Source organism: Orcinus orca, chromosome 1 (genome assembly GCF_937001465.1).
Source record: "Orcinus orca chromosome 1, mOrcOrc1.1, whole genome shotgun sequence".
In the NCBI taxonomy this organism is placed as follows: Eukaryota; Metazoa; Chordata; class Mammalia; order Artiodactyla; family Delphinidae; genus Orcinus; species Orcinus orca.
In genome coordinates this window covers 59,335,837-59,362,298 of record NC_064559.1, presented here as the reverse complement: position 1 = coordinate 59,362,298, position 26,462 = coordinate 59,335,837, and the positions used below count along the sequence as shown (strand labels likewise).

Genomic DNA, 26,462 nt, shown 5'->3' with positions numbered 1-26,462 from the left:
TTAAGTATATCATGTCACTCCCTTCTGGCTGCAAAGTTTCTGCAGAAGAGTCAGCTGATAGTCTTATTAGGGTTCACTTGTACATGGTCCTTTGTTTTTCTCTTGCACCCTTTAAAATTCTCTATGTATCTTTTGCCATTTTAATTTTGATATGTCTTGGTGTTGGTCCCTTCGAGTTCATTTTGTTTGAGACTTTCTGATTCATGTACCTGGAAATCTGTCTCCTTCTTCAGCATGGGTAAATTTTCAGCCATAATTTCATCAACTATATTTTCTCCTTTCTCTCTCTTCTCCTTCTAGTACCCCTATTATGCAAGTGTTAGTAAGCTTGATGTCATAGAGGTCCCGTAAACTATCCTCATTTTTAATTTTTTTTTCTTTTTACCGTTCTGATTGTGTGTTTTTCATTATTCTATCTTCCAGATCCCTTACGTGTTCTTCTGTATCACTTAGTCTGTTATTAATTCCTTCTAGTGTGTTTTTCATTTCAGTAATTGTATTCTTTAGCTCTGACTTTTTCCTTTCTATATTTTCTAGTTCCTTGTTAAAATTCTCACTGTGTTCATCTCTTCTTTTCCCAAGTTCAATTAGCATTCTTATTACTAATGCCTTGAACTCTTTATCTAATAAATTATTTATCTCTGTTCCATTAAGTTTTCTTTTAGGGTTTTTTTCTTATTCTCTCCCTTGAAACATGTTCTTCCGTCTTCTCATTTTGTTTAACATTCTCTATCTCTATGAATTAGGTGAAAAAGTTACCTGTCCCAGTCTTGAAGGAGTGTCTGTGTGGAAGCATTCCTATGCAGTCCATGTGTACTCAGTGGCTTTGGTGGGAGAGCTGCCATGTTAGAAATCAGTGATCTCTTATAAAGTAGGATTCAAAGAGCTTTCTGGGATTCAACTAATCTTGAAGGGAATGTATAAACAGTGGAACATGTTAATTAAGGACACATTTGACTTGGATTTGTCTTTATTTTGTTGGACTTTTTAAACTTTCATTTTACATCATCCTTGGCCGTTGTCACAGCCTGTTGGGATTCATGATCTCTGTGTATAAGCAGATAAGTAAATAGATGGAACTGATAACTTAATTATAGTCCCAGAGAATGGGTAAAGTTCCCAGCCATACCTCCACTAATTGAATGGTAATTCTGCCTCTTCTCATTTAGGAAGCAGGCAGGAGTGTGAGAACACCTACTATAGAGGAATACATCAACATAGGTACATTGAATTCGCAAGAGGCATATCCACTTAGAAATTCTCTTCCCTAGGAAATTTCTTAAAAACACAACGACATCCTCACACTTTGAAGCTTTTTAGTAAGATCACCTCACAGAAGACCGGTAACACCCTGAACAACGGTTCACTTCAACAATGTTGTTTCTCTAAAGCAGGGGTAGAGCTGTAACCAAATCTGGTCCCATTTGTTTTGCACAACTTGCAAGCCAAGAATTGTTTTACATTTTGAAATGGTTGGAAGAAAATCAAAAGAAGAAGAAGATTTCATAACACATGAAAATTATACAAAATTCACATTTCAGTGTCTAGAGATAAGTGTTATGGGATTACACCCATGCCCATCAATTTTCTATGGCTGTTTTCACACTACAGCATGGTGTGGAATAGTTGCAACAGAGACTTTATGGACCACAAAGGCAAAATATCTGCTATTTGGCCCTTTGCAGAAAAAGTTTGTCAACCTCAGCTCTAGAGCTCACGTGAGGAAAGGAGGCACCGAATCCCCCTGGGTATGTACAAAATGAGCACCTCTTTACAAGCTTGTATGGGCATCTTTGTATGCAGTTATGGGGATTGTACAAGACAAGGAATAGAGAAGAGAGTGAGCTAGTAGGGTCGAGGTGCTTAGTCCCAACATTCCTTCAGGAAATCAGTTGTCATTCCTCACTGATGCACCCACTTTTAAACTACCTCCTAGAACCTTGAAACTACAGGATCTGGGAGAAGAATAGTCGAATACAGCGTGTAGGGAATGTGGCCAGGAATCAAGAGTAATCTTATGACCAACGAGGGATGCCTCCTTGGGGTGCCACATGCTCTAAGCTAAATCGTTCTTCCTAACGTTCTCTCTCACCCAGCGCTACTCCAGAGAACATGAAGGAAACCATGTAAAAGAGTGTGGAAAAGAGGGGCAATGAAGCAGGTAGTGGCCACTCCCCCAGCCAGGTCCTGGGCATTTGGCATTCTGAAGATGAAAGAGATCTTTGCAGAAAGATGCAGCAAGTAAAAACTAGGCAGAGGTGTCCAGGAGAGGGACTGGGGTTAATAAATGGGTCTGTTACAGATGAAATATACTCCTGCAAAGGGAAGAATTGGGAAGAGTAGCCTTTTTTACCTTGTGGAGAGAGACAATAGCATTAGAGGTCAAGCTAGAATTGGGTGTGTCCTGCTCATCCTTAGATGAATAAAGCTATAGGAATGGTACTGCTTCCTAAGGAAGGTATCCATAATCACTATAGTTTGAGTAGCATTAAAAACTAAAAAGAGCTCTATGTAAAATGAGAGGAGATAAAAACATGTGATCTGAATTGCAGCTTAGAAAATTTAGTGAGCCTGTGATTAAAAAGAAAAAAAATTTTACCTACAACATACCTTTACCATTTGGTAATTGCTAACTACATGCCAGGTTTACATATGCATATATGTAAGTGTATAGATATAAATACATGTGTGTGTGTGTATATATATATATATCTCCTCTAAGCCTTGTAACAATTGAGCAAGATAGATAGTATCCTCATTTTATTAACGAAGAAAACAAGAATTGGAGAGGTTCAATGACTTACCCAAGGCCACACAGCTCTAAGTGACTGAACTAAGATTTGAAGTGTCTCTGACTCTCCACTTCACCACATTTACTTTATAGATGAGCATCACCACCTCCAAGAAACATAAAGAGGGAATTCCTCCAGAATTAAATATATGCCAGTTATGCTAAGTATTACCTGCTTAATGAGGGGACTCACTGAGTCAAATAATTGAGGTATCATCATTTTAAGTGATAGAGGAATATGGTTGGTAGGGAAACAATTTTTAGAAACTTCAATATACTTAATGACCGGGAGTTAAGTGCAGTTTATTTAGTCTCATCACCAACGTAATTTTACCTGGTGCTAATGGATCAATTTATGGAATTTGATCTTTTCCATGACTACACACTGACCAGAATCAAAGAAATACAAATTTGAGAAATCTAGGCCTTTGACCACAAAGGTCCAAAGAGAGGAAAAGAGGAAAGAGAGAAAACCCATCTTCTCTGCTGGCATAACTCAATTAAACAGCTAGTTTTCAACAGTATTGGGGGGCTACTATGAGATACCCAGAGAAGAATAAGAAATGAGAAAAATAAGGTAAATTTTGAATAACACATCATAAAATGGAGCAGAAAACTGCAGAGTCATCTATCTGGGACAAATGCCGGAGTCCCAGGCCAAGAGTCCAAGAGTGTAAGCAGTAGATTGGGTTTACTAGGACTAAAGGGAAAGCAGGGATTGGGCAGCCAAGAGACTAGAGCAGAGCCCCACCCTTGGCAGGGAGCTTGCTGGAGGACTGGGAAACGAGTTCCTCTTTAAGAGCAGCTCCTCCCATTTTGCAATAATCCCCCCGAGTGTTGGTTCAGGGAAGCATTTTTTCTTTCAAACTGCCCAAATATCTTGGACAAGACTTAAACCTTCAGAAGAACAGAAGATAAAGGAAAGGTAGAAAAAGAAAAAAAGGATGATACTGTAATGATGTGAGAGGGAGGAGAGTGGGATTGGTAAATGGAGAAGGCGCATGCTATATTTATACCAAATATGGCCAAAATGAGAATGACGTATAATGCAAGTAGATATTTTTTATTTTCTGAGAATTAAGGATTATGACTTTTGTCATCCAAATCTACTTCTCTGCATATTTATGTGATTTTGTCTAAAAAGAAAAAAACAGAGAAAAGTAATAGGTCTAAAGATATTGTCAGGAATAGGAAAAGATTAGGAAACATAATTTTTTTTAGAAGAGAATGGAGGTTGAGGGTAGCAGCTAGTGGGAAGAAGTTGTTTTTAGATAAAGAGACTTGACTTTTCTTTTTAATTGAGAAGGTGAAGAATATTATTAGGGGAGAAAAGAGGGTGACTTCCTGGCATACAAAAACACAGATATAGCCAGATTTTATTCCTCAAGGCTTATGTTAAAGTAGAGAGAAGAAATAAATATGTGTGTATTTATATGTGTGTATGTATATGCATTTATATACATACACATATATATTTGTTTCTTCCTTCATACATACATAAATGTTTGTGGGTATAAGTGTGTGTATATGTGTTTTAGTGGTGAATCTCCTCTTTCTCCCATTTACTGTCTCTAGTACAGAGTAACTGACAAAAGGCCAAAGGCAAAGAAGACAAATATTTTGCCAGATCACCAGCCTCTTAATTTTGGAGAGTTGACTGAAAACAAAGTGTTTCTTTTGGGAGGAAAAAATATTCTCTTTAGAAATTAAAGAGAAATGCAAAGTATAGTTAGATAACTAAAAAAAAGTTCTGATCTATTTTCTTTTAATATTGCTTTTCTTGGTGCAAAAACAAAGTTGCTTATTAAGCCAAAAAGTGATACCAAAAAAAAAATCCAAAAATGAGTCTTCAGCAATACTGTTGCTGGAAATGTTCCCTGGGCCTTTGCACAGGCAACCATGGTGAAGAAAGTGGCCATCATTGGAGCTGGCATCAGTGGCTTGGCCTCCATCAGGAGCTGCCTGGAAGAGGGGCTGGAGCCCACCTGCTTTGAGAAGGGCGAAGACGTCGGGGGCCTGTGGAAATTCTCGGTGAGTGGGACACCACTGCAATAGACTGGGGAGTGAAATGGGAAGTGTGAGAGCACATTGCTTGAACACAGCCTTCCAAACAAGCTGTCATGGCAGTTACACTCACTCTATGAAACACAACATCAGAAGCAGGTTGGAAAGTAAGTCCCTTACTTACTTCAAAAGTAAATGAGGTAGTGGGCTGGTTACTCTCTGTGTACAGAGCTCAACTCCAATAAATCATTAATAAGTGAGCCACTTGGGGATAAAATACATGGTCAAATATTGGTTAGGTTTATGTAATGGAATTACATGAGTTATTCATTTAAAAAGCAACAGCTCTTTCCATTCTTTTGTTGGGTCTCTGGAACATCCTCTTAGTGATTCAGACCACAGATTTTAAGATTTCAGGTGCTGACTTTGGTCTTGCCAAAAACGCATAATTCATGAGATAGCTATGAGAGGAACCAAGAATAGGACACACTGATTTGAAGTTCTTCAATGACTTTTTACTTCTATGCATTTATATGAAGGACTCCGTCAGCAGACATGCTTGTAAGCTGACGTTAAATCACTTCCTGCGTTGTCTGACAAGCATATCATAGGGTGTGCGGGCTGCCTTGTGCCCCCAACTCCCTCAGTGTCTCCAACCTTAGGAATGCTGTCTGGCTAAGCCTACTCCTGTTTTCTTCTTCTTCTTCTGATAAACCATTAACACATACGCAAACATAGGAAGATCATTAACCCTTTTTAAGCCACCATTTCCTTCTCAAATGCAAAATTAGTATTAAACTTTATAACTTAATAAAAGGTTGTATTTAAGGAGACAGTGTTTGTGACAGCTCTTTAAATATTATAAAGATACGAGAATTATTCTTATTAATGTAGATATTTTCTAGGCTGTAAAGAACTCTTCAAACTATGCAGTATCTTTTATAACATTGTGGAGCCCAGCGTGTCACTGGAATGTGCTGACAGATCTTCAGATTAGCACACTGATGAATCTTAGGGCTATTTTATTGAGCACTTTCTAAATGCCAAACACCTTTCCCATTTAATTCAGTCTTTATAATAATCCTATAAGCTAGGTATGAGTTTTTCCCTTTTACAAATGAATCTGAAGCTTAAAAAGAAAAGAAAAAATGATAAATGGCTGGTAAATGGTAAAGACAAGACCCCAATTCAATCTGACTTGTCTCTCCAGCCTGAATTCTTAACCTCTTTTTAAACTACTGGGTGACATTTCAACAAGTGGCTTATTGAGCAGGCAAGTCTTCTACACAGTGATCTTAACCAAATCCTCATATTCAAACTTACCTTGCGGACTTCCCTGATGGCTCAGTGGTTAAGAATCTACCTGCCAATGCAGGGGACACAGGTTCCAGCCCTGGTCCGGGAAGATCCCACATGCCGCAGAACAGCAAAGGCCATGTGCCACAACTACTGAAGTCCGTGCGTCTAGAGCCCGTGCTCCGCAACAAGAGAAGCCACTGCAATGAGAAGCCTGCGCACCGAAGCAAAGAGTAGCCCCCACTTGCTGCAAGTAGAGAAAGCCCACACGCAGCAACAAAGACCCAACACAGCCAAAAATAAATAAATATAAATAAATAAATAAAAACTTACTTTGCAAAGCATTGCTGAAGAAAGACACTGCTGATATAGCTTTTGAGAGCAGCTGCCTCTCTTGTTATTCAAGGAAGACTTTAAAATTTTGAACCTAGCATCATAGAGTGATAAAACTACGCAGCTGCAAATATGTGCTACTCTTCAAGAAAAAGAAAATTTACCCCAGAGGCTGGAACCTCAAACACAGAAGCTGAAGCCTTGAGATGCTTATTACCAGGTCTTGAAATGCTTATTACCAGGTCTTAAAACCTAATGAAACTTGCCCTGCTGGATTCCAAAATTGCTTGGGACTGGTGACTCCTTTTTTCCTTCCATTTTCTTCCTTTTGGAATGGGAACATTTGTAACTGGTACCCTGTGCCTGTCCCATCACTGTATTTTAGAGGAAGACAACATGTTTCCTTGTTTGGCAGGTCCAGAAATGGAGAATTTTATCCCAGGGTGAATCATACTCAATCTCATTCATACCTGATTTAGATGATGAGATTTAGGACTTTTAAGCTGATGATATATAAGTGAGATCTGGGACTTGATTTGATGCTGCAGTGGATTGAGACTGTGGGGATGTTGGGCTGAAGTGAATGTATTTGGCATGTGGGATAAATGTGAATCCTTAGGGGCCTGACAGTGGACTGTGGTAGGCTTTTCAAACAATGGCACCCTCAAAGATATCAGGTCCTGATTCTAGCACCTGTAAATGTTCCTAATAAAGACAAAGGATATTTACAGACATGACTAAATTAAGAATTTGGAGATGATGAGATTATCCTGGATTATCTGGGTGGGCCCAAGATGCCATAACATAAACCCCTAAAATAGAGAGGCAGAGAGAGATTTGACACACAAAGATAGAAAAGAAAATGCGACCTCATCAGAAAGAGAGATTTGAAGATGCTATGTTGTGACCTTGAAGATGGAGAAAGGGGACATTAGCCAAGGAATACAGGTGGCCTCAAGATGCTAAAAGAGCCGAGGAACGCTGGCATCCACCAGAAGCTGGAAGAGACAATGATTCTCCCCTAGAGCCTCTGGAATGAACATGGTCCTGCCAGCACTTTGATTTAGGCCCAGTGATACTGGTTTCCAACTCCTGGTCTCTGGGATCATGAGGGAATAAATTCCTGTTGTTTCAAGCTGTCAAGTTTGTGGTAATTTATTACAATAGCCTCACGAAGCTAACAGAAACTAATATACTTGGTTATTCGGAGTTTCCAAACTATTTCACCTCTGTGAGAGGACTTAAAGATTGCAAATGATGTTGTGACTTGCAGTGTTTCTCAAATACCTCTAGGAGTCTGTAGCAGTATACCTAGAATTCACATCATGGGATTATATTATAAAATCAGGCTAAATTTTGTATTTTCATTATCTTTAGTTTCTAAAGATAGCACTTTACATTCTCTCAACTTTTTTTTCTTTCAGAGAGATCCAAATATTAGCTATGTGTAAAAAGGGTAAAGTGCAGATAATTCACACTTTTGTAGCTGTTTCCTATAGCACTTTCCTATAGCCCTTCTACTTCTTTCTTCTAACCCCGATCTAAAGGCAAGATGATGTATTTCCCTCACCTGCTCTGATCGCTGAGAAGATAAAGTACGTTGTGACTAGGATGCAGGTCTAGGGGAAAGGTCTTTCCTTCTCAGGAGTCCCCCAAACAATATGTGAGTAAACTGGATTTTGGCCTGAAGTGTCATGAATAAAGTCTGTTTTTTTCTGGGCATACAACCCATTGTTCACTTCCCCTGACTTTTTTCTAGCCTATGTATCTATTTGATCTTTAATATTTAGTCTCTCCTTGTGTTAATTATAATCACTATCAAGCTTCCTAAACTCACCCAAAGCTATGAATTCCTCCACCTCTGCATCCCAAATGCACACTAGCAGAGTCAACAACCCAAGGGAGCAGCGGAAAACTCACGCCATATTTCAAGATCACATTGCTTTCTGACGCAAACTTGGCAATTAATCTACCACTGAATTACTTGTCAAGAACAAGGCCACAGCCACATTGGCTTTTGATGTGATTGGAATATTCTAGTATTATACTAAAAATTTATATTCTACGGGCCTGAAAACTTTGAGTTATATGAGCCCTAATTCTAAATTTCTAGTGCTCAGTGCTTTTCATTATGAACTGGCAACTCTACATAGAGATCTACAGTTTGATCTTTCATCAGAGGGAAAATCATTTCAGATAGAAAACAATGTTAATTTTTTTAAGGAAAGAAATGTTTTTCTTTGGAGCCCCTTTTGGGTATTTTTTTTTTAACTTTATTTATTTATTATTTTTGGCAGCGTCGGGTCTTCGTTGCAGTGCGTGGGCTTCTCATTGTGGTGGCTTCTCTTGTTGTGGAGCACAGGATTTAGGCGCATGGGTTTCAGTAGTTGTGGCATGCAGGCTCAGTAGTTGTGGCTCGTGGGCTCTAGAGCGCAGGCTCAGTAGTTGCGGCGCATGGGCTTATTTGCTCCACGGCACGTGGGATCTTCCCGAACCAGGGCTCAAACCCATGTCCCCTGCATTAGCAGGCAGATTCTTAACCACTGTGCCACCGGGGAAGCCCCTATTTTGGGGTTTTGTTTTTTGTTGTTGTTGTTGTTTGTTTGTTTGCTTTTTGTTTTTTTTTAATTGGCTCTTTAAATTTGAAAGTGCAATCTGAAGAATTAGACTAATGTTTACTTTGTTATTTTATTTTTTAAGGATCATAGTTTTGGTCAAATAGTAGCTTAACAACTATTGCATCTTGCACTTTGGTCTGTCACTAGTTGATATACAACACTATAAAAAAATGAAATATGCCTTATTTTCAAGTGCCCATGGAACATTTCTAAAACTGACTCAACCAAAAAGCCTCAAAATTTTTGAAAAAATGTATAAATAAAATGAAATTCTCTGTTGCCAATACAATAAAATAGAAATTTATACCAAAATGATGGAAAATACTGCCTCCAGGAAATTTTTAAGTTCTCTCTTAAAGATCTATTGATTAATGTTCTTTTAGAAGTTCAAGCCAATTCAATAAGACAAGCGATTGATAATAAAAAAGAGAAACTGGAAAGGAGGAAAAATTATCAGTTACTGTCCATCTGATTTTATACCATGAAGGACATCAATTGGAAAATGGCTGCAAAAAATAAGATAATACAATGAGGTTGGAATTGCCAGACAAAAATCAATAGTTTATACATGTTTTAGAGTTAGCAAACTGGCTCTTTTTATACTAAAGCTGTTCTGTTTTATTTGATCTATACATTTGTAAAATTTTTTGATCCATTATTTTAAAATCATGATATTTCACATAAAGATCTAGGGATATATCTTCTTTTGAAAAATTAGAAAATCAGGCAACACTGTATCTCCTCTTACTCTAATACCTGGCCTCTTTTAGGCTAAATTTGAATTCTCTGTTCCACCATATTCATTTTTGACCCATTTCTTGTAACTTCCTCTGTATTTATAGAATTTTTTTGATTGGTGCTATGTACAAACAACAATCCCTTAGAATATTTCAAACAAAAGACACACCCATTTACAAGATTTTCCATCTTCTCTTGTTCATATAGTTATACCATTCTTTTTGTTTAAGTAAACCTTCATGCTTATATTATTATAACCATGTAAATACTGTTCATTGTTATATTTTCTTTCTTAAATAACTTTTTGTCTTCACTGGAGCTAATAACTGCCTTGTGTCCTTTGTTGGTTTAATTTTATAAATGCTATCTCTAATTCAAACCCCAGGCCATCCCACAGAATTCTCTCAGCATGTTTAAACACACAAGGTGTTTCACCAGCTTAATTCTTCTCTCAACTATCTCTTAAAGATACTCTTTCAGATTGTCTTCCTTCTTTTCCCTAGGCTAGCTACACTGCTTTACCCTGGGTAACCCTGTTTTCTGGAAACCTTATCTTTCTACTATTTTGTTTATTCTCTCATTTTAGTAGACTATATGAGAGTACATCCTCAGTAGTTTTCTGAAAAATTATATATGTGAAGTAAAAGATTGTAGACTTTGAATGTCTTAGAGTATCATTATTTGATCCAGATTCCCAGTTGATTAGATCTAGTCTCAGCTTTCACCTTTCTTTGGTCTGTTAAGTCAGTTATCACTCATGCATCTATGTTCTACTTTCAAAATATTGTTGTTATTTCTTGTTTGCTTTTACTTTTTTTTCTTTTTTTTTCCTTGTGGGTTCATACCTCTGATACCTTTACAGTAATTTTAGTGGAAAAAGAGTTAAATGCATCTACATAATCTTTCATGTTTAATCAGAAGTCTGGATTACTTAAGTAATCAAAAATAAATAAATAAAGCTACTTCCATAAATAACCAAGGTTCTTTGTTGAACACTTGCCCTACAAAAAATTTATATTTGAAAATGCAATTTATGACTCTATAGTCATTCTCTTATGAACTTCTTATATCATCAACTTAAAAGAATCAGTCTATAAACATGGGCTCTGAGATACACTATAATACCAAATAGGAACAGTAAGATGTTCATGACATATTTTTGTGTTTTTTTTTTTTTTCTTTTTTAAGCAAGTCACACATGATGTGGTTAGTTGATGCTGCAACTCCTCTCTCATTAATCATGGCCTTTTCGGAATCCAAGAAAAACTGAAGACCAATCAGCTCAGCATTGCTAGGGGGATTTACTGAATATTATCCTGAAGCAACCAAAGTTGCAAAAGCACCTCAAACCTGTCTCAAAGGTTTGCATCATTTTTATTATATGAAACTCCTCCCTTGTTGTTACATTACATAATTTTCCCTGACTTTGGCTTGCTCCAAAACCTTACCTTTGGCCTTGTATTAGTTTTCTATTTCTGCGTAGCAAATTACTGCAAACTTTAGCAGCTCAGAACAACACTTACTTATTACTCCCAGGTGTACAGCATAGTTCAGCTAGGTTCTTTGCTTAGGGTTTCACGAGGTCAAAAATAAGCTGCTAGCTGGGCAGGGCCCTTATCTGTAGGCACAAGGGAAGAATCTGCACCCAAGTTCATACAGGGTGGTGACTGAATTCGGTTCCTTGCTGTGGTAAGATTAAGGTCTTTGTTACCTTGCTGGCTGTAAATTGGGATTCCTCTCAGCTCCTAAAGGCTGCTAGTATTCCTTGGCATATGGCACCCTCCATCTTCAATGCCAAGAACAACAAGCTGAATCCTCCTCATACTTTGAGTGATATGATATTTACAGGTTTCACCCAGACTCAGAGGGCAAATGACTGTACAAGGCTGAGGAGCACTAAGGGTCACTCTTAAAATTCTGTCTACCAAATGCCTCTTGCTGTAAGCTGAGGGAAAGTCATGAAGCATGTCAGTGAACCCTAAAACTCTCACTCTGTCCTGGGAGATCCTCTCTCATTTTCGAGTTCTTGATATGTTGCAATGTTTCATCAGTAAGTAATACTAGACTACTAAGTGTTCAGGTCACTCGTTTATGTCTAGCATAAATAGGACAACAGACAAATGTCCAGAATTACATAGAGAGAAGCATAAAAGCATTCTAAGACACAAGGAGTACCCCCAGTTGGCACAGCTTAATCTCTAGGTCTCTTTTGGATCAATGCTCAGTCTTTCAGGTCCCCTCCTTGCCCCTCAGCTCTTTCCAAAATTGTATCTGGGCTTATGGAGAAGGAGAACTTAAATGACCTTGGGGTAAAGGGAAGCCAAAGTTTCCCAGATTCAAACACAGGTCTTGGGACTGTCCTCTGGCCGCTCTGGTCTCCTGATGTTTCTATTCTATTTGGTTACCATTCACACTCATTCTTCAAGAGGATAAGACAGCAGTTGATGAACCTGGAGACTGTCCTCTCTTAACTTAATCAGGAGCCACTGAATCTGCTTGCTGAATAGACCTCACTTGCCAGGTCCAGTTTTCTCACTGAGTCCCTGACTCAAGTGGTCCACTCTGCATCTCTCCTAAAATGTCGCTTAGCTTCCTCCATGGCAACTCTCTGGTAAACTGCGTACTAAGATTCTCAGATCATTTCTGCATCCCTGTTGGGAGCAAGCAGGAACTCCTATGTTTTGTTCAAACTGAATGGGTTCAAGAGAACTAAACTAAACTAAAGTTCTACCTCTTCCTAATCATTGCTACTTGACTTTCCTGTGTCAACCTCCCTCTACCCAGGCTGGTTCAGGGGGAGGTTTTGATATGTATTCTGATATCTTACCAGAATTTCAAATGTGAAAACAAAAGCCCCTCTTCCCTCAGTGTTCCCCTCAATGTTAATTTCAGAATTCCAGAATAAAGCTTAGGACTTAAGTAATCCACCATTACCCCTTTTTCTGCCTCTATTCCCCTTTCTCCTTACCCAGTTCCTTTAAACCAATGTTTTTCAAACTGGAGACTATGACTCATTAGTGTGCTAGGATATAAATTAATGAATCAATCTGCATGTTTAAATGAAATGTATAGAACGTATGTGTGCAACTCAACTTGTTGAAAATGATTTATTTCATAAAACTTTTGTCCCCACTGTGTGTGTGTTTGTGTGTGTGCACGCACTGGGTTGCAATATAAAATATATTACTAACTATAGGGTATGGGCAAAAACATTTGAAAAACACTGTTCTAAACATAACCAAACTTCTCTCTGCCCTAGGTACATAAGAAAATATCATGATCTAATCCACCAGAACTACCTCATGACATGCTAAAGGAAATTTTTTTCATTGTGGTAAATAAACCACAATAAAGATTTGCTGTTTAACCATTTTAAAGTGCATATAGTTCTGTGGCATTAAGTTAATTCACATTACTGTGCAATCATACCACCATCCCTCTCCAGAACATTTTTAATCTTCCCAAAGTAAAATAGTACAGAAATTAAACAATAACTCTCGATTCCCTCCTCTCCCTGGTCCCAGGCAACCACTGCTCTTTCAGTCTCTATAAATGTGATCACTCAGGGTACCTCCGCTAAGTGGAATTATACAGTATTTATCTTCTTGTGACTGGCTTATTTCATTTAGCATATATCCTCAAAGTCAATGCCTATCACAGCATATGTCAGAATTTCCTTTCTTTTTAAGGCTGAATAATACTCCATTGTATGTATATATCACATTTTGTTTGTCCATGCTTATGTGTTGACACACTGAAATCATGCATGGGTGAATTTTGGAAAATATCTATTACTGTATTTAATGGCTAAAAGGAATAAAATTATTCCAGTTACATGTTCTTTAAAGGACATGATGAAATTCAGAATTTGTTTCCCTTAGAAAAGCAAAGATGTTAAGCAAGATATATTTTTCCACATTCTAAGTTCCTTTGATTATCATCAAATTGTTTAAGTGAAGTTAATTTATGCCTCATCTTATTTCACTTACTTGTGGGTAAAGGCCGACTGAAAATGAGTGCTAATTATTTGGAACTGGCCCTGACTGTGATAAGTATACTCATTCACAAACTCTCTTCCATTTAAAACCATACTTTCACAGGACCATGCCGAGGAAGGCAGGGCCAGCATTTATCGGTCAGTCTTTACCAACTCTTCCAAAGAGATGACATGTTTTCCGGACTTCCCTTTTCCTGATGACTTTCCCAACTTTATGCATAACAGTAAGCTCCAGGAATACATCACTGCGTTTGCCAAAGAAAAGAACCTCCTGAGATACATTCAACTTAAGGTAAGATGTTATCAAGAAATTAATTCGGGGCATTGCTGTGAGGAATTTTCTTTTTATTAGTAGATTCCCATTAGTTCTTTCAGTGTCTCTTTCTTACTTGTCAACGTTTTTAACAATGTGGCTTCTCTGACCCTAGATTTAGAGAATACACATTCTTCTCAAGAATACGTAGGAAATTTACAAAACTTGACCACATTCCATTAACTTAAGAACTCTTTTTTCCTAAACAATTTATGGGTCAAAAAAGAAAATGCAATGGAAATTTTAAAATATTTAGAGCTGAACGATAATTTAAATTCTACATATCAGTATTTGTGGGAAGCAGAGAGAGCAAAACGTTCATGAAAATTATAAGCTTAAATGCTTATATTAGAAAATAAGCTGGGGCTGGGTCTGCTTTCTCCTTTTAGGCTCTGAAACTCCCCCTCCATCCAGTCTAATTTCTCCGCTGGTGAGGAGCCTTCCCAAGGTGTGGGAACCTTTCCTCCTTCACAGCTCCCTCCCCGGGCTGCAGGCACGATCCTGATTCCTAAGGTTTTTCACATAATCCTTACACACACTAAAATTTGAGAAGAACTTATGCTCTGAATACAGACAACATCTTTCATTTTAAGACAATAATGTTAAAAATAAAGTGGCTAATGAAATACGTTAGGAAATGTTGTTACTACAAAAATTATTGGCCGCCAGATTATTTACTACATGTGCTACATGCCTCTTGTAAACTATGATTCAATTCACTGTCATAGCTCTGAAAGGAATCACTCTTCTACTGCAGAAAATACTGGTCATACACAAGGAACCATGTGGGGATAAAAAACATATAGACCATTTAATGTTTTGAATTATTCTGAAGGAATTTTGAATTTGTAATATGTACCTTCATAATGAATTAAGTATTTTTCCTAAGACACTATTAAAGATTTTTTTCATCCTGTTTGATCAAGTTGGTGCCAAACCTACCTGTTAGCATAGAAAAAAAGAAGGCTATCTTTCTGTGTTTCTCTTAGACACTTGTATCCAGTGTAAATAAACGTCCTGATTTCTCAGTCACTGGCCAATGGGACGTTATCACTGAAAAGGATGGTAAAAAAGAATCAGCTGTCTTTGATGCTGTAATGATTTGTTCTGGACATCATGTATACCCCAACCTACCAAAAGAGTCCTTTCAAGGTAAGGCCAAAATTTAGGGTGCCACCTACAAATCTGACACGAATGAATGACCTTGATAATGTCTTTCTTACATATATAAAAGTACAATTTATAAAAGTACACATTAAATTAAAATGCTTCCACTGTATCTAACATACCTGGTGTGCTAAAATTCCAGATTACTGCAACTATATTCACCCACAAGATCTGTTACAGCAGTTTTTTAAATGGAAATCAAATGATTCATATGTTTCCCACTTTTCACTCAGGTCTACAACTTTTTAAAGGCAAATGCTTCCACAGCTGGGACTATAAAGAACCAGGAATATTCAAGGGGAAGCGAGTCCTGGTGATTGGCCTGGGAAATTCGGGCTGTGATATTGCCTCAGAACTCAGCCACACAGCTGAACAGGTACGCCTCCCAGATACTAAGGGAGTTCTTTAAAGGGACAGACACACCATTTGAAAGGTGTGATAAGGAAACGGAGAAGAGCAGGGTGCTTGATCGGAAGACTAAGTAGTGTTTCATATAGCTCAACTTCCCTGGTAACTTGTGAAATTTTAAATAGCTTGTATGGCAAAGGCAGAACATCAGCAAGGAGTGATGTTGCCATTCAACAATCTTCTTCTCTGGGACATTTAGTGTCTAACATGTGTCCAGTAAATTCCTCCGAAACTAATGGGATCATTTGGGGATCATCAGATAAGCACAAGAAGAAATATGACTAGAATTCAGTTATTGGTCATCAACACCAGAGAAGACTTGATTAAGATATGAAAATCTGCCTGGAGGAGTATAACAGAGTGTTGACCCTAAGATGTCGATTATAAGGCAGGGAGTTTATTTGGGAGAGCTCTCTGGATGAATACCTCTGAGGGAAGGGAAAGAAGTTTTCCTTTACTTACTCTGAAGCTAGGATAGTCCTTTAGAATTGTCTCTAGTTGAAGTGAGAGGCTGGGCCTTTATATCCTTCCATGAACCAGTCACTGAATGCAGGGAATCCAAAGAGCATAAGTTACCAAACTGCCAAGGAGGGCTGACAGCTGAGGGTTGCCTTCTGGCAACACTCCCAGAAGCTGCTATAATAACTCCATTCCTAAAGGCAGATCTGGGGGATATATCACAATATCCAGTACAAATGGTCACCACTTTAATGGTTGAAATGGTGTTTTTTAAGGTCATCGTCAGCTCCAGAAGTGGCTCCTGGGTGATGAGCCGGGTCTGGCATGGTGGCTATCCATGGGACATGATGTTTATCACTCGATTTGAAACCTTCCTCAACAACAGCTTACCAACAGTCATCTCTGACTGGTGGTACGTCAAGCAAATGAATGCAAGATTCAAGCATGAGAACTATGGCTTGATGCCTTTAAATGGGTAAAGTAGACTTAAACATGATATGCCTGCTAATTTTTATTTCAGTGTCAACAACCCTAATGTGTGTTGTAACCCCCAAACAAATCAAAGTGAAGTAATCACCTCTCACTTTTCAGAGGATAAAGAATTGCAAAAGTTAGGGGTATTTTCCTATTCACAATCCTCCTTACCAGATTTGCACAGCTGCGAAGTTATATAATATCAGTACCTCAGGAATTAGTCCCTAGAGTTATGATAATAGTAGTCAACATGTTTTAAGCCCTTAATACATGTCAGAGTCTCTGACATGCATTACCTCCCTTTATTCTCACAACAACTATGAGGATGGCTCTGTTATAATCTTCATTTCAGAGATGAGAAAACTGTGGTTCAATGTAGTTAACTTTACCAAAGCCACACAGCCAGGAAGTTGAAGCCATGTCCAGATTTGCTGACTCTAGAGTCCCTCACTCTTAGCCACCTTGCTCTACTGCCTCTTTCTTAATGACAAAGTTAAGCAAAGCAGAACTTTCCCTGTGCTTCGCTCTCAACACCTGCCCCTTAATGGAGCCCTCGCACTGAACTATGGCCACAATGTTTACATCTTCAGTCTCCTCCTCACTCTCTCCTATAACATCACCCAAGCCAGTCACATGATAAGAAATTACTTTGATGTGGGTGAAAAACCCAAGTTATAAGCTGTTTACATCAAAGTTAATTCATTAATTCAACAAATATTTATTAAGCATTTATTATGTGCCAGGACCTGTGTTAAATCCTGTGGATATAGCAGTGAACAAACACATAAAATCCCTGTCCCACATTCTAGTAGTGGGAAACAGACAATAAACAAATAGCAGAAAATCATACGATGACATGTATCAGGGAGGAAAAACAAAGCAAGCAAGGGTAACAGGGAGTGCCATCAGGACAATTTTAAACACTCCGTAGGGGAGGTCTCACTGAGAAAACTTTTAAGCAAATTCCTGAAAGAGATGAGAAAATAAGCCATGAGGATATCTGGAGAAGAGTATTCTGAACAATGGGAACAGCTAGGACATCACCTCTTCAGGGGTATGACTGGTATGTTCAACAAACTACAATGAGCTTCTCTTCCTGGAGAAGAGAGCTCAGGAGAGTAGCAGGAAATGAAACCAGAGACATCAAAATAGCCAGTTGATGTTGGGTCCTGTAGGCCACTGTAAGGAGTCTGGCCTTTACTCTGCAATTGCAGTGGGAAGCAATTGCAGGCATCTGAGTAAACTGAAGACAAGATCTAAGTTAATTTGAAGAGATCACTTTGGCTTTTATGGTCATCACTCATTATAGATGGGTGGGTCAAGGAAGGAAGTGGAAACACTGGGTAAGAGGCTATTGTCAAAGAGTGTTATTCCTATGTTTTCCTCTAAGAGTTTACATTCTCTGATATAAATCACAACAAGATCTTTTTTGACCCACCTCCTAGAGAAATGGAAATAAAAACAAAAATAAACAAATGGGACCTAATGAAACTTAAAAGCTTTTGCACAGCCAAGGAAACTATAAACAAGATGAAAAGACAACCTTCAGAATGTGAGAAAATATTTGCAAATGAATCAATGGACAAAGGATTAATCTCCAAAATATATAAACAGTTCATGCAGCTCAGTATTAAAAAAGCAAACAACCCAATCAAAAAATAGGCAGAAGACCTAAATAGTCGTTTCTCCAAAGAAGACATACAGATGGCCAAGAGACACATGAAAAGCTGCTCAACATCACTAATTATTAGACAAATGCAAATCAAAACTACAATGAGGTATCACCTCACACCAGTTATAATCGGCATCATCAGAAAATCTACAAACAACAAATGCTAGAGAGGGTGTGGAGAAAAGGGAACCCTCTTACACTGTTGGTGGGAATGTAAATTGATACCACTATGGAGAACAGTATGGAGGTTCCTTAAAAAACTAAAAATAGAATTACCATATGCTCCAGCAATCCCACTACCTGGGCATATACCCAGAGAAAACCATAATTCAAGAAGACACATGCATCCCAATGTTCGTTGCAGCACTATTTACAATAGCCAGGTCATGGAAGCAACCTAAATGCCCATCGACAGGCAAATGGATAAAGAAGATGTGGTATATATATACAATGGAATATTACTCAGCCATAAAAAGGAAGGAAACTGGGTCATTTGTAGAGCTGTGGATGGACCTAGAGACTGTCATACAGAGTGAAAGTCAGAAAAGAGAAAAACAAATATCGTATATGAACGCATATATGTGGAATCTAGAAAAATGGTACAGATGAACCGGTTTGCAAGGCAGAAATAGAGACACAGATGTAGAGAACAAATGTATGGAAGCAGGGGTGGTGGTGGTGGTGATGGAATGAATTGGGAGATTGGGATTGACATGTATACACTAATATGTATAAAACAGATAACTAATAAGAACGTGCTGTATAAAAAATATATATTTAAAAAAAGAGGCTATTGTCAAACATCCAGATGAGAGGGGTAGGTGGCTTGAACTAGGATCGTCAGTGCTCAGAAGTGGTCAGATTTTGGATACAGTTTGAAGGTAAACCCAAACAGCAGTTTCTGTTAGATTGAATAACAGATGTGAAAGCAAAAAAGGGGTCAAGGATGTCTTCCAGACTTTTGATCTGAGCAAGAGAGCAAGGATGGAGGTGACATCTATTGAGATGTGGAAAACCATGGGAGGAGCGGAAATTTAGTTTTAAACGTATAAAAGTTGGAATGTCTATTCGACATTCGCACAGAAAAATGTGGAAACGCAGTGGGATACACAAGACAGAAGAGACATTCAAACCGTAAGTTTAAAATGTGAACTGAAACAACAACAACAAAAATGTGGACTGGTCAGAATATAGATAGTACTTAAAGAAATGAAAACTAGATGACGTCTCTTGAAGAATGAATGGAGATGGAGAAAACAAAAGGTATGAGGGCTGAGTCCTGGGGCACATCATCATTTAGAGGTCAGGAAAAGGAGAAGAATTCAGCAGGAGACACTGAGAAAGAATAGCGAGGTAGGTAGAAAGGAATCAAGAGTGAGTGATGACCTGAAAGCAAAATGAAGACCGTGTTTCATGGAGGAGGACACCATCAAGTGTGTCAAATGCTGCTAATAAGTTGAGTAAAGTGAGGAGTAAGAGTAGACCGTGGGATCTGGCAGCTTGAAGATCCTGGCGGCCTTGACAAAAGAAGTTTCAACACGGCAGTGGGTTTAAGATAAATGGCAGGTAATTTGAGCCGTTGAATCCAGCCTTTTTCCAATCAGCATTCCAACCAATCTCATTGTCTGGCTCAGTTTCCTCCCCAGTGGAGTCTACCTATGGCTCTCTCACAGCTCTCACCGTCCTATAAGAACAAAGTCTTTTCCTTCAACACTATTCCGTTCACCCCTAACTTCAGATTTATGTGCACTCACTAGAGATGTTACTGAATAAAAAGTAATCAGAACTTCTCTCTTTCCAGATTTCCAGTGGCCTCTTCCTGCTCCTGGCCTTATTTAAATTCCTAGATGCTCCCTCCCTCACCTGACTTGTGCCTTTGTCTGCACGGGGCTCACACTTCACATTTTATGATAGAACCTGACTGCAGTCTTCCCACCTTTAGCTTCCTTCCACCTATTTGATCTTCTTTACATCACGATGACCACTTTGGAGTATGCTATGTTAAGAATAATGTCTAACATTTCGAGCACTATGTATGTGCTACAAACTATGCCAAATTCTTTATATTACTTAGGTCTCCCAATGACCTGTGGTAGGTATAACTTTATTGCCACTCCAGATGAGAAAGATGAGGCAAGAGAAATTAAGAAAACTTAATTTGATCAAGGTTCACAGTTGATAAGTAGCAAAGAAAAAAATCTAAAGACCCAGGTACTCTGACTTTAAGAGTTTTTCCTGATATAGGTTTTAACAGGGGGAAGGGCCTGAGTGCTTATTCTGGGATTTAGAGAGAGCTCTGTGGAAGAGAAGAGAAAGATCACAGGAAATAGAGAAGGGATCAGCAAAAAAACAATTTCTCTTACTCCACAATGTTGCCTTACATCAGTTTTGTTCTTCAACCATATTGGTGACACTCCATGGCACATTAAAAAATCTTGAGTCGTTTTCTCCTTCCTTACTAATTAACTATTAACAATCATTAATTAATTATTATGGACCAATAAAAGAAACAGGAAATGTTACTGTTCTAATGGTCATCTCTGTTTTCCATACAGCACCCTGAGGAAAGAGCCCGTGTTCAATGATGAGCTCCCGGCTCGCATTCTATGTGGCACTGTGACCGTTAAGCCAAATGTGAAGGAGTTTACAGAGACTTCGGCCATTTTTGAGGATGGGACAGTGTTTGAGGCCATTGACTGTGTCATCTTTGCAACAGGCTATAGTTACGCCTACCCCTTCCTTGATGACTCCATCATTAAGAGCAGAGACAACGAGGTCACCTTATTTAAAGGCATCTTCCCACCTTCACTGGAGAAGCCAACCATGGCAGTGATTGGCCTTGTCCAGTCCCTTGGAGCTGTCATCCCCACAACTGACCTGCAGTCTCGCTGGGCAGTACGAGTAATAAAGGGTAAGTAGACAAAGAAGCTCATTGATGGGAAAGATGGAAGCCAATGAGAATGGCTTTGAGTCTTTGTGAAAACAATAATCCTAATAACAAGGGACAAATCCTAGGTCCCATCCAGTTTCCAGAATCTATAATTCTACATTTTTTAGTATTATATTTTATAAACAATTAAAAACATATTACATTGAATTGTCATAAACAATAGTACAAGGTATTATTCAAGGAGTAGTTTGTGATTAATAACTCCTTAGAACTGTTAATTACCCAAGACCTTTCATTAAACTTGAGAACACCAGAGACTCTCATCTTAAATGCATGACAACTTTATAAAATTAAGATTTCAAAACTCAATAGAATGACATTTCTTGAAAGGTTAATAAAAGATGTTTCAAAGCCAATATCCAGCCAACTTTAAACATCCACAGTCATGAAAAAAAATTATCATTGCTAGAGAGGAAGTGGATTTCCTGCTCTATTTTCTTCCCTGCCATGGATCATTAGAAGCAGAAAGCACTTTGTGTGGTAGACAGTCTCTAAGGAATACTAAATCCCTGTATTTTAAAAAGAAAAAGGAAACAACAAACTTGATTGGGGCCAAGCAAAGAAGGCAGGCAGCATCATCCAGCCCTAGGCACTGGGATCAGATTCACACTAAGCTTTAAATGCAGTTGTGGGCCAATTCAGACAATAAGACCAAACAGGGCCATGGTTAAAGAACAAATAGAGATGTCAAAGTTTAGTGTGCAAAGTCTAGTTGGTCTTAAAGGTATGAAAATTATGGATAAGGAATCTTAGCTGGTCTGCTTCCTTTGAAGCCACATCTAAGGCTTCCAGTCCTATCTGACTTGCTGGGGTTTAAATGTTCTTTTATACTGGTGGTTGGAACCTGCAACTACATAGCCTGCATCATCACCCACCACCAGGCTACTATCCACATCATTACAGTTCTTTATATCAGTGATCTCTCTGAATCTCCTTCCCTCCCCGGTCCCCAAGCAGAGATGTGTTGCAGGATGATGTCACTCCAGTGAGGCAGCAGCCAGGAAAGTGAGGGCATGAAATTCTACTTAGAAAGAGCTAGGCTCAGGGTCCAGGTTCAAAGAGACTGGCATTAAAATGTGGGACACTTACTCTCTGTGTGGACAAGAGTTGTAACCTGGGCTCTGAAGAAAGGAGACAAGGCAGATACCCAATCAACAGAGAACTGATGCACAAGGCAAAGACTCAGTCTTGGGGGAAATGGAAGATAAGGCAAACAATCCAATTTGGGGGAACCAGGGTACCAGGACAGAGGGGTCAGCTACAAGCAGCCCAATGGCAATAGCTGGTGGGCTACAGAATATAGCCTCTTCTCCATCTCTCCTCCTGCCCAAGGACAGAATGAGTTCCAAGGTTTGAAACAAGGCCATGTCTACAGACTGTTCACATGACCCTGTCTATAAGGATTTCAGGAATAGGGAGTTAGGCAAGTCATTGTAAGTCTTGAGCAATCAGAGCTAGGCTGGGAATTCTGGTTCCAGGTGATCGCAGAATTGCCAAAGAAACCACATTAATTTGAAGCATCTGGGTACAAAAGTTTGGGTCTAGATTTCAGAGAATTCTGTAAATTGATGCCAGAAAGAGTCTGAAATCTTGGGGCAGCCCCAACTCAGATTTGGTCTCCTGGGACCTCCCTATATCCTTGGTGACTTATGGACAGTACATATCCTCAGTCTCATTCAGGAGCTATTGGCTTTTCAGAGAGAACCCTGCGGCTTCACTAAATTCTCTATCTTATCTGCTGGAAATTCCCTTTCCTGGCAAAGCAAGATAACTTCCTATGAAGATTTTTTTTCTTAAATCTTAAAAAAGAGATGCCTATTTACCTTTGGCTATAATTTATTAGATAACATACTTAAAAATAAAGCTGAGAGATTAGAATATATAATCTAATATTTTGAAACTGATTTTTTAAATCCGATAACTGGTTTAAGTGCAAAGATACAAAGATAAAAGATTATTTGGGTAATGGCTTTTAATTATTGTGACGAGTATCATCACTGAGAAGATTGGGAATGACCTGTATGTTTGTCTCAAAATTTTATTTTGCTAGACAGTGACAAAAAATTTGGAAATACTAATGTGATTCATAACTCACTATTAAAAAGGAAACATTGCAAGCTGGTCCTGTGCCAGACTTATTTAACTACTATCATGTCTTTCCCTTTTTATAGGAACTTGCACTTTGCCTTCTGTCAAGGACATGATGAATGACATTGATGAAAAAATGGGGAAAAAGCTCAAATGGTAAGAGCAGCTATTGTAAAGGGGATGTAGAATTTTCATAGAAAAAGCAGAATTTGTGAATACTTGGGACTGTTTTAGTTTTAAATGGCCCTCAGTGAGGTCATTACGTTGACAGCTATGAGCTAAATTCAGCCATTCAATAAATATTTATATCCAGGATCTATTTTGCACCTGATACCCCACTAAATCCTGTTTTAACCCTCCATAGCTCCTGCAATATGTCATAGAAAGGAAACCCAGAAAGATTAGAAGTTAGAGGAGTTTGGGAACATGTGGATGTGGACTTCAATTTTCTAGCCCATAAATCCTCTAAGATGTAAAGGATGTCTTCCAACAGATGGCTCTAATAAAATGAGAACTAGTCAGAAGAACCGGGCTCCAGTCCTACTTCTGTCACTAATTAGCTCAGTGGCCATGAAGTAATAACCTCACTTGAGCAAGAGACAATTTACCTACTTGTAAATGTGAATAAAAATGCCTTTCTCAGCTGCCTTGCCGTGTTGTGGAATGTCCAAATGAGATCAGTATGAAAGTCCTTTAGTAACAACTACAAAGTACAGGATAATGAGCAATAGTCCCCTTACCAACACAAAGGATAGATGCTGATTCCCATGGATAAAAAGGTGTGAGGCATTTTCCCTGTTCTTGTTCCTATACAAAGCGTGGATGACAATAGTCTTGTTTCCTCTCCCGCTCCTAGGTTTGGCAAAAGCAATACCATACAGACGGATTATATCGTTTATATGGATGAACTTGCCTCCTTCATTGGGACAAAGCCCAACATCCCATGGCTGTTTCTCACAGATCCAAAGTTGGCCTTGGAGGTTTACTTTGGCCCTTGCAGCTCGTATCAGTTTAGGCTGGTGGGCCCGGGGAAGTGGCCAGGAGCCAGAAATGCCATCCTGACCCAGTGGGACCGGACGTTGAAACCCACGACGACAAGAATTGTTGGGAGTCCTCTGAAGCCTTGCTTATTTTGCAGTTGGTTCAGGCCCGTTCTTATTTCTGTTCTGTCAATTGCTGCTTTCCTTGTGTTGTTCTAATCATCATTCCATCTAGGATTCTGAAAGTTACTAACACTACCTGGGAAGAAACTTTGCTATTTAAAAATTAGGAATTGCACACCTCCTACTTTCCTATTTAGCAGGAGTTAGTCAGTAAGACAGTACTATTTCTAGGCCTTTAAATAAGCCCCTGTAAGAATCATGTCATGATCTAAAGAACATTAATCAATTCTCTTCAGGTTCCACTAACATTTCATAATTCTATAACATTTCCATAACATTTCATAATTAGATATATCCTCTTTATCTCTAACCTAAGTCATCTCCTGAAACATTTGACATGATTCCTTTTCTCCTTAAACAATGTGTATTTCAAATCTAAACACAGAACAGATTAAGCAGAGTAGCTGCAATATGATAGTCCCAGCCTACTTCTACAAACTATTTGCAGGGAGAATTTGGCTATTATATTCTATTTCTGTCCTCCAGGCGATTCCTCCTGTCACCTGGCCAAGAAACGTAGCATGGAGACCCCATTTATAATGAAAGTTAGCAAGAAGTAACTCATTTTATTTAGATTCTCAATAAGGAACCAACTTTCCAACATGTAGCAGCAAAATAATGACAACAATAACAATAATAATGAGTAGAGCACCAAATATACCTTTTAACTGAATGGACAGTCTTTTAAAAAATTAAATATTTAGCCAAAGCTATGACCCAAGCCTAATAAAACCTGATACAGATCATATAAAATTATATACCCTTATAGAATGGGGTACCAGAATAAATCTAAAATTTTATTTTTTAAAGTATTATTACATGTTACAGTTAAATTTTGATAGCTAAAGATTTTCAAGTTTGACATTATGGAGCAGATAAAATAATCTGTCAGCATCACCAGCCACCAGAGGGCTCTGCACGTTGTTGAACTCCATATTTCTTACTACACCTTCATTTCTTTTTTTTTTTTCCAAACAGACTTTATTAAAAAAAAATCTTGTGCTATACTTGGTTATAAAGGGACAGTCACAGATTTGGGGGGAAATACCATTTTATCTTTCTTATTCATTATTCCTTTCTTTATTATGCTTCTTTAGATGAAATACTCCTTACAAAATCCTGGAATCCATATTCCTTACGAAATACTCCTTACAAAATTTCTAACTGAAGCCATTAGAGCAACAAGAGAAGGAGGAGATCACATTTTTCTCTAACACTTTCTCCTTTTTTTTTTTTTTAAATTCTCTTGATATTTTAATCTTTGGAGCTAAGATTTATTATGGATGTTGTTGTAGACAACTTTAAATCATTCCCTTTTCCTAATTGTTTAAGGTAGCAAAATAATATTCTGCTTTTAAGGTCTTCTCACAGATGTGAAGTATTCCCAAATATTCCCAAGTGAAACAGAACTTTTCTTGAAACCCTGTGGCCCACATGGAATCAAGTAAACAAATTAAATACAGCACATAAAATTTATTTTGTTTCATGTTATAAATGCTAGTATGCAAAATAAATTGAAGATTAAAATTGATACAGTTTCTTTTATTCTTCCTCATATGATTATTTAAGTTTTTGTAAACATTAATTGGCTCATTAATAGTTTTCCTAAACTATTGTAGCCAACATACTCTCTTAATAGTCCTATTAACATCTATCTATTCCCATACTAAACTGAACTATTATCAATGTCTTAATTACTTTGGTACATAACAGTAATTCTCAATCATTCAATTCCACAAGTTACTCTGATAAGACTAAATATGTGTGTGTGTGTGTGTGTATTTCAACTGACACACAGTTTGAACATATGAAGCACAAAAGAATTTTTTCACTCCCAGTTTCATCTAGAAATTCTTACCAGTTCTTAAAAGTGCATAGTCAGATATTAAAAATAAAAGCAAATAAAATTCTTTTTGTACAGCTGTCATAGCTATGCTGATTAGATATGAAGCTGACCTGCAGGATCACAGGATTATTGGCCACACCCACTT

The 26,462-nt window shown here is 38.2% G+C and overlaps 1 protein-coding gene across 3 annotated transcripts; it reads left to right on the top strand.

Moving 5' to 3' along the window:
- The first annotated feature begins 3,567 nt into the window (after positions 1–3,567).
- FMO3 (flavin containing dimethylaniline monoxygenase 3) lies at positions 3,568–26,002 on the top strand. Of its 3 annotated transcripts, none has more exons than XM_004269750.3 (9): positions 3,568–3,716; positions 4,685–4,822; positions 13,881–14,069; positions 15,080–15,242; positions 15,491–15,633; positions 16,400–16,599; positions 20,826–21,181; positions 23,392–23,464; positions 24,165–26,002. In XM_004269750.3, exons 2-9 carry the CDS (start codon positions 4,691–4,693, stop codon positions 24,505–24,507), a joined length of 1,599 nt encoding a protein of 532 aa, XP_004269798.1. In that variant the 5' UTR covers positions 3,568–3,716; positions 4,685–4,690; the 3' UTR covers positions 24,508–26,002. The 3 variants fall into 3 exon arrangements, with proteins under 3 accessions (XP_004269798.1, XP_033283958.1, XP_033283959.1); XM_033428067.2 differs by having other exon boundaries at positions 3,569–3,716; positions 4,589–4,822; XM_033428068.2 differs by lacking the exon at positions 3,568–3,716 and adding an exon at positions 10,969–11,141 and having other exon boundaries at positions 4,708–4,822.
- The last annotated feature ends 460 nt before the right edge of the window (positions 26,003–26,462 follow it).